Source organism: Merops nubicus, unplaced genomic scaffold (assembly GCF_000691845.1).
Source record: "Merops nubicus isolate BGI_N331 unplaced genomic scaffold, ASM69184v1 scaffold18785, whole genome shotgun sequence".
Taxonomy (NCBI): domain Eukaryota; kingdom Metazoa; phylum Chordata; class Aves; order Coraciiformes; family Meropidae; genus Merops; species Merops nubicus.
Genome location: NW_008609194.1, coordinates 8,156 through 17,219, shown reverse-complemented (window position 1 = coordinate 17,219; position 9,064 = coordinate 8,156). Strand labels below are relative to the sequence as shown.

At 41.1% G+C, this 9,064-nt stretch overlaps 1 protein-coding gene across 1 annotated transcript in view; it reads left to right on the top strand.

Annotated features, from left to right (window-relative positions):
- The window catches only part of HECW1 (HECT, C2 and WW domain containing E3 ubiquitin protein ligase 1), a 129,373-nt gene extending 122,697 nt beyond the window's left edge, over positions 1-6,676 (top strand). Inside the window, exon 26 of the mRNA XM_008940528.1 lies at positions 6,189-6,676. Within this exon, the coding sequence (XP_008938776.1) occupies positions 6,189-6,300 (112 nt within the window). The 3' untranslated portion in view covers positions 6,301-6,676. The remainder of the gene's footprint in view (positions 1-6,188) is intronic.
- The last annotated feature ends 2,388 nt before the right edge of the window (positions 6,677-9,064 follow it).

Genomic DNA, 9,064 nt, shown 5'->3' with positions numbered 1-9,064 from the left:
TTCCTGCAGAGCTCTCTCTGCACTCCTTCTGGGATGGAAAAGGGCGAGAGGGGAGGGTGGACCTTGGCACGTGCACAGAAAATGCCCTGGGCTGACCCGTCAAGTTCTGAAAAGATAATTGGCCTCTTTCTGCTCTGCTTAACTTTCTTTGTGAACCTAGGCATTACTTATGACCTAGATTCAGTTCGCCCTGAGATATTCACGTTAACAACTTCATGTTTGCTGCTGATCCCCAGACTTGTTAGTTGCCCTGAAAAAGGCCTCTGTGCCAGGTGAAAGTTGTTAGCACTTTTTAGAAGTCTTAGAGAGCTCTGCATTCATTTTAGCCAGGGGAAAGAGAAACAACACTTGCTCGTGGGGAATAAACACAGCTTGAACACTGTGAATTATTACCTGCATTTTTATAAAATTATGGGGTGCTGCCAAGTATACACAGTGTTAAGAAAATACATAAAACACACAGGCTAAACCTGGAGGCTCCCTAAATCCTTGGTTAAGCAACCAAATAAATGTTATTTTAAACTCTTTTTAAATTGCTTGATTATAGATTGCTTGTGTTTGTTTAGATTTACTTACATATTTTCTTAGACTTAGAGACTTAAAAAAAGTCATATGTCATATCCTTTAGGCCTTTTGGCCTCTGTGATATGAGTGTAACCAACTTTTGCTCTTTAAGACAAACCACAACAAATTCCCTTCTCCCTCTAACCACAGTGAGAGTTGCTCTTGCTACAGGTTTTCAAAGTTCAAGGGGAAAAAAAAAAAAAAAGCTTTCTTATGTCTCAGCAATGGTCAGATTTAGTCATTTATGTGCTTAAGTTACTGGCCACAGTTCTTAGTCCCTGACCCAATAAATGTGATGCAATGAGAGGTGATGCAGAGTCTTGCATAAAGCTGATGCATTTGGCTTTCTTGACATCCAGGTAGATGGTGGGTCACTGGGAGAGGTTAGTTTGGCCTTTGGGTTTTCAGCTGCTTTCCTTCAGGATAACTTTTAGCTCTGACAGGAGGGTTGAGGACTCCTCCTGTATTCTCTCACTCCTGATGAAGTAGATGGCTGAATTAGCTAGGCAACTCTCCCTTCGTATCCTTACATTTTGGCAATGCAGCAAGCAAATGCCAATGGCTCATAGTGAGTAAAGCTGGGACAGTACCTAAACCAGCCATGCTTTTACACTCGTGACAGCAACGTGGCACTCCCAGAAAAGAAGCATGGTACAAATTTCCAAAATGTGTTCTTTTCAAAGAACAAGCACTAATACATAAAGCCTAGAGTGCTTCTTGACAGCAGTGTGGATGAGCAAGGCTTTTCCAGGAAGGCTGAGATTCTGGTAGCTTAATTCTAAATTGATGGACTTGTTCATCAGTACCAGTTCCCCCATGTTTACTTCATTTAAGGCAAAAGTTAGATTACATCAGTGGCTTATTTCTGGCCTGTGTGTCTGTACCAGAGACATTACTCCTGTCTACATTTACTCCGAGACCACACACATTAGAAAGTCAAAGTACAGTACAGCTCAGAGATGCTGCTCTAATCCCAGATCTCTAGATGATGGCCCCAAAGCAGGTTCCAAAGAGACTGACAGGTATATGAAGCTGTCAAATCTGCAGCATCATTTCTTCCAAACTGGTGTACCTTGTCATACAAAACAACAGGTTCAACCACTTGTTCATCAAAGTTGAGTTTTACTCTGCCTATCTAATATGAAAAGCTTTCTCCCAGAGTAAGTTCCCAGTTACTTCTTGTTATTGGCTGCCTGAGTAGGCATGGATGGAGAATTCTTCCAGCCATAGCCTCTTCTGAAGCAGGAAGCTTCTCTTCACCTTTCCTAGGTCATGCAGATATTTAACATGGAAAGTTTTAGCACTAGTTCTACAAGAACTTGTTCTTTGTTCCCCACCAAGCGTTAATGAACAGACACTGGCTTTCTAGCTGGAATAACACAGCTTCATCTGGTATTGTCAGAGCAGAACTCCTGGCCCAAAACCAACCTGTGCAAAGAACCAGCAATATTTTCTGCTATAGCTGTAGGAGGCAGCTGTTCACTCTTCTTAAATCCTCAGCTGGCAAAAGTGTTCAGTGTCTACAAACGGCACTGTGTCATCTTCTGGTCGTGCTCCTCACCTGGCTAAAACCCCTGTCAGCTCCAAGGTTATTTCTGTGTGAGTCTCAATGGAATGAGGGCCTCAGCATGTATCCCAATGATTCAAATAATTACATTTATTCCAGTGAGGTCACTTCCCCAACAGTGCTGAGCTGCAACTCCCTTTTCATTTGTGGGTTATGTATTATCAAGATTACCCATGCTAGTAAATATCTGATCTTTCATGCAAGAATTCTGTCCTTTTCTATTAGATGATCAAGTATTTATCCACCCCAGAATCCCATCCAGCAATTAAAAAGGATTGTATGTGACTACAGAGAATTTGTTCTCATTTCCTTCTTTCCCAGTGATCTGAATGTGTGGGTTTTGCTGTCTTTTATCGTTCCTTATCTCCATCTCTCTTCTCTTTCCCGTTTTCTCACATACAACAGAAATACCATCTACAAATCTAGAGTCATCTATTAAGCAGTGGTTCCCAGATGTGTTCCTTCTTACAGACAAAAGGAGCAAAAGTTGATACCTGTGGATCCTGAGGTTGACCAAAGAGGAGTTTGTGGGTTCTTGTAAAGAAAACAAGATGAAGAGGAGAAATGCCCAGTTTCTGCCTGGCAGGCATGGTTATGTTAGAATGCAAGTCTTATTTTAGCTGATAGGTTCAAGCTATAAATAAAATAGGAGGGGACTATGTGCATACTTACTGCCTTTGGACTGTCATCATCATGGGGATTAAAGGCATCGACAATGAAAGAAAGAATGCAAAAATCTTAAAAGCTTACAGTCATAATTTTTAGAGACAATTCTTGAAGAAGAGTGAGCAAGATTAAAGGTTCAGACCCAACAAAACTACTTTGAGCAATAAAGACAGACTGCCAGGAAGAATGAAATTTTAAGTGGTCCATTTACTGCTTTATTTACTGGAGGACGAGGGCACATGAGGGTCAGAATTGGTTTACATGACTTTACCTTGTGTTTTCTTCTAGAGAAGCCAAAATCCTTTCCATAAAAGCTCTTACCGATATAATTCTTATTCCAGATCTCTCACTCCCTGAACACCCTCTCAAATGTCAGCAGACTTATGTGGTAGGGGCTTAATGAAGGGAAGAAAGACTTTTCTCATTGCTATGGCTGTTTCTTGCGCTGCTGATGTAATGTTTTCACCCCAATATGTGCAGCAAGTGTCCCTTGGATTATGTTCACTGTAGTCACTCTCACTGGGATCAGTACTAGGAGGTCAACACCCTTCAGGAGGAATTTACCCCTTTGGAGGACAAGGCAGAGAGTTAGGCAACAGCAGATGTTATGGAAAACATCCTTGCCTCTCGATTGCCCTGTGTGCTGCAGTCTCACACAGCACATGTTACAACAGACCAGAGGCTGAGCAATGTATCTTTAGCCCAGTTTAGAAAATAAAAGGTTTCAGCTTTTGGTTGCAAGAGCTATGCACAGCAACACTGAGGAGAGAGGGAACACTGACTGAGGGGCAGTCCCAGACAGCCTCTCTTATTTCAGATGAAGCAGGCTGTTGTTCAGCTACACAGGGAGATGCCACATCTGACCTTTGCAGCAAAGAACCAAAAAAGTCCATTGCTGAATGTATACTACATAATTTTTCAAATTCTTGTTGTAAGATTGGCTTCACTGCCATCATTGGAGTTGCAGTAGATCCACATTAATTTCAGAGACCAGAATCTGAACTCAGATTTTGCCCTTAGCAATATATTGTGGTTTGCACCTTAAGTAGGTAGAAGTGTGAAGTTAACATGCATAGCATTCCTGAAAATCAGTTCATTTTTGATGATGGTTGTTGGAGAGAAAGGATTTCTTTTTCTGCAGAATTGTTGAACTGGAGAACATGGGAGTATTGCATGGCAAAATGTATCAGTTTTTCTAGACTTGTTACCTTTTTCATCCTTTATTTGTACTGGTTTCTCCCCACAATAAGTTCCTCAAGACCTTCTGTAGAAGAGCCCACTCCTGTAACCTCATAGCAGTAAAATGAATTGATCTTTTGTCTGAGTTTGACTAGGTCAAGGATGACTAAAAGTCAGCAGCACTGCAAGGCTGTTTCATAAGCAGTATGAAATGAGATGGATAATGATCAGTCAAGGTGAACGTCCACAAGAAAGTCAACACCACAATCATTGGCTGTGGCTACGTCTGCATCACACAGTAGGGTGCATGACAGGATGTTTGACATGCTGTGGTCTCACCCAGCTAAATGTGCCATGATTAAATACCTTCCAGAGATGATGCTTTAGGTTCAGCAAAGTTACATTAGCAGAATCCACACCTGAGCCCCATGACTATGCTGCTTCCAGTTTTGGATCCAGGCAGCTGAGCTCATGCTCTGAATGGACTACAAGAATCCTTCAGTTAATTAACTCCCAGTGGCTGATATGTATTGGCAATGGAATTGTAGAAACCACTCAGGCTGCCAGCGATTGCTGAGATAAACACTAAACAGTGCAGGGCTACTCATGGCTAATGCACATGAGCTGCCATGTTTCACTTCAAGAGATGTATTAAATAATGACTTTATTAATATTCCTTTTTCTCTAACTCACATTTTTCCAGCTGATTTCTGCAAATTCTGTGTTTATTGTAAACTTTCTCAGAGTGACCAGCTAATAAATCTTCATTCAGAAGGGGAAAATGGATGGCAAAGGCTCTCCTCATTGAAATTCTGTGGTGCAGTGAAGATTACGTGCCTCTGGCTATTTCGGTTGCCTGATTGCTTTTAATGATTCACCACTGGTGCTTGATAAAACTCTCCTGAATCTCCAAGTCTCAGGCCAACCCATCTACCAGTAGCATGTTCTTCTAACTTTGTAGGTGGCCTAAGAGACGACTAGCATGTTTTTTCAATAGTTTCTCCAAGACAGCTCTCCTGCTTCAGTTTGAAGAAAAAGCATTGAATTAAATGATGAGATAGATAGAAAAGCTAAAACAACTTTATGGCTTCTAAAAATAGTAGGGGCCAGTAGCTTAGACATTGTTAGCCATTGAGGCTACATTTCCTTCTGCAGGGTCTTGTCAATTCGCATTTATCAGAGGGACCAAGAGGAAACAAGTATTTCTAGCACCATGTAAAACTCCAAGCTGACAAAAAAAAAAAATAAAGAAACCATTTCAATGCAAATGTGCCCTCCCCAGGCCAGTTTGTTGAATGAAGTCTACAGCTTTTCAGTCAGCTGAAATGGAAGAACTGTTGGGGCAGGGACTGTTTCTTTGCTCCACATTTGTATGGTGCTTCTCACAGTGGTGTCTAGTTGGCATCTGGGTCTCATGGCTGCTACCAGAAAAGCTGCAACAAGGTGGAGGCATGTGTGGAATACATTCCAGGGTTTCCTTTGAAAGTGCTGCCAGCTGGGGGTAAATACAATGCTAGAACTGGGGGAAGGGAGGGTCATCAAATTGGCATCTTGCTTTGCACAAAGTATTTTGGGTTTGCCTTGGCTATGACAAATAAATAACATGTAAAGGCCAGACTTGCAGCAGATGGCCAACAGCTGACTTACAGGAGCATTTTCAGCAACCTTCCTACTTCAGTTAGCAGATCCCTGAATGGTCCTTTACCAGTCAGCCCATAAACACATGCTGAGCCCATTCTGTCAGCATAGCTCATGGCGTTATGCTTGTCCACTGGTGCAAAACGTCCTAGCTGCTCATGTTGCATCTACAGCTGAGTTGCCTTTTTTTTAAAAAAAAAGAAAATAAAAAGCCTCAAAGCAACCAAAATTATGGCAGTGGAGTTTTCTGTCTATCAGGGCCTAGATGCCTCAGTGACCTCCAGCATTATTCTCCACGGAGATCCCTGCAACATCTGACACAAGGATAGCAGAGCATGATGTGATCTTGATACTTAGCTTGTGTCTTCTGTTTGACATATTCATGTATACATATATGTACATTTCAGTACCTCAGATTTGGGCAGAATCTAAAAGTTTAACTTCAATAGAACTTCTTTTTCTCTCTTGAGTGAACTTGAATGTCTCGAATCTCTGAAGGAACTTGTTTTCTCAGTTCTTACTTTCTCAAGTTATTTAGATTAAACTTAACATGTAGCATATTTTCCTTTTGCAGGGCACACACGTGTTTCAACCGTTTGGATCTTCCACCTTACCCCTCATATTCTATGCTGTATGAAAAGCTGCTGACAGCTGTTGAAGAAACTAGCACCTTTGGACTTGAATGAGGGGGTTCAGGCACTTCTGGTGTTTTTCTGGCTGATGATGTCACCCTTCCTGTCCACCATCATTTGATCTTGGTTTCCCATGTTTTTATTTTTGAAAACAAAACAAAAAAATCAAGATTAACAAAAGCTGTGCATGAAGAACTGCCGCCCTCTTCTAAGATCTAACCTTCATGCTTTCATCTTCTGTTTCCAATGGACTGCTAGTCTGTATGCAATAGAAAAACAACTGTCTCAAGGTTTCTGTATATCTCTACATACCTCCATTAATAACAATGAAAATACAAATGCAAGTTACACTACACTTGACCAAATGTTAATAAATGTTTACTTCCACCTACGTTGATTAAAAAATAAAAAAAAACCAACTCATCGAGCATTCCAAGCTTTTATATGCCCACATCTTCTAAATCAGCCCATCTTACTTCTTAACCATTGAATCCAGTGCTAGGAGCTGGTCAAATATGTCTTCATCCATCCTTGTTCTCCCTGTATGTATTGTCCATCTGAGAGACACCTATGAGCAAAATGGAAATTTTTATAGACGAACTCATGATCCACATCAGTTGCATCAGCTGGAACTGACCCAGATGCATGGTGCAGATAAGACCTTCAGAAACTAAAAAACCAGCCTGTAACGCAATGCAAAGCATAACAGTGATTGTTATGATTGTTACTTGCCAGTACTGGAGAGAACTTGCACTTCAGAGATATTGGGAGGGGCGTCTCCATTGTAATGTTTACCACACAAGAAGCACAAGGTTGTGCAGACTCAAGAAGGATATTTCATTATGTAGCATAAAGGACAAGGCTGCCTTTCCTTAGCATGGTATATGACAAGGAAAAGGGGAAATGAGAAGAACGTTCTACTCTAATGAATACCCTTGGGTTCTGTGTACCAGGTCTTTGTTTTCTGATGTTTAAAATGCTCCTTTCCAACCCAGAAGTCTAGACAATCCCATCCCCTGTGTCAGAAGCCGTTTATTTTCTGTCAGGCTGGGCAAATCTCTGGTTGCTGGGGGTGGGGTTTGATTCTGTTATTTTTTTCTTTTCTTGTCCAGTGGATATCTCCATAACCTCAGGAGTGGCTGTAGACAGAAGGTTTTAGTGTAGGGTCTATTAAATGAGAAGCTGCAGCGAATTAAGGTGCTTGTCAGGGATCAAGAGGACTGTAACTCTTTAGGTTAAGACTTGGTTGCACTTCCTCTTGGAGTGAGCCCAGAGGCTCTCCAGTCAGTTTGGGTACCACTAGACTAAAGATCCAGCTCTTCTTGCTGCAGACACAGCCCTGTTCAGTTTGGTGTACCTTGTGTTCCTGCTCTGAAGCCAGGGAAGGGAAAGAAAACAGCAGGTTTGTCTTCAGATGGGTTTTGCTGAGGCTGTTGCAATCAATCTCACTGCTCTGATTGTCTTCTATTTATTAATCTTTGCTGCCCTTGTTCTCCAAGACTAATCTCCAATTGAAAGTGTTTGTCTTAACTGGGAAAAGTATCTTCTGACACGAAATATGTTAAAGGGTGCATGAAATACAAAGTGAGAGACTTGTGAAGAGTGAAGGTAAGTGAGAAGGCAACATCATGGTGTCTAGCAGCTCACATGAAATACCACACCCCCTGGGGGGCTTGGTACCAGTAGTTTGGTGTTAGCTGTGCTTCAGAAAACTGTAAAATCAAGAGATCAGTTCAATGTCTGACACATCTACTTCCTGTAAGTTTTCTCTCCAGAGGAAAATTGGACCCTGCTTTCCCACATATTTTTATGGTGGCTGTGCAGGAACTCATCACTCTTGAAAAACTGCATTCTGAAAGTTTTAGATCATTCTCCTGCTTTGATTCTTAAGTCAACAGGTATTTGAAAGGTGATGGACCTAAAATCATGTTTAAAAGCAGAAATAGTAGCTTTTGTTAATGATATATAAAATATCTGGGATATTTCAATTGCTCCTTTCATTCACTTTCTGTGACATTTCAGCTACTTTTCTACTAATTTACTCTATGGCTTTTACTGAGAATCTCTTTTATAGTATGTTTACTATTCTTATTGGGTACTCATGTTACAGTTGCATATGGAGGCTGCAGCCACAGGCCAGCGTCGTTGTACCAGACACTGAAAATGATGCTTACGATTTCCACAGACATGCTCTCAGGCATCTATTCCACATCACCAGCCCCACTGCTCAGTAAAGGCAGAGATCTTAACTTTTTTTTTCTGAGAGTCACATGCATGTGGATTACATCAGAGAAGTCACACCAGGAGAGAGTGAGCAACAAAATCTTCCAGTGTCTGTCATTTCTGCCTCCTCACCACTGGTCCCAAAATCTAGTGATTCCTCTACGGTTCTTGTTTTATTCCTGGTGATGTTATAAATGTACCTGTACTAAGTCAAATAATGGGTATCTTCCAACAATAGAAGAGAAGAAAGTGTCCAACCATTTGGTCCATGTTTGGCCAAGGAGAATAGTGCATCAAGAGCTGTCTCATTAACATAGTAAAAAAGTTTAAAAAAAAAATCCAATCTTTACAATACTGTATAGTTAATTTTTAAAGTATTTAAAAACTATATTTTATTAAGAAAAAGTGAAACTATTTTTTGTAGCCTAAACCATGTTTGTATTTCAGAGACAGCATCAAAGCCCCCGACTGAAACAAAGAAGGCTTTCTCCTGAAATTCTTCTTCGTGACATGTTCTGGCACTCACCGCACACTAAGCTAGATTAGGTGTTACACATCTCCATGTTTGGCAGATACCATCTCGAAGCACCTTGTG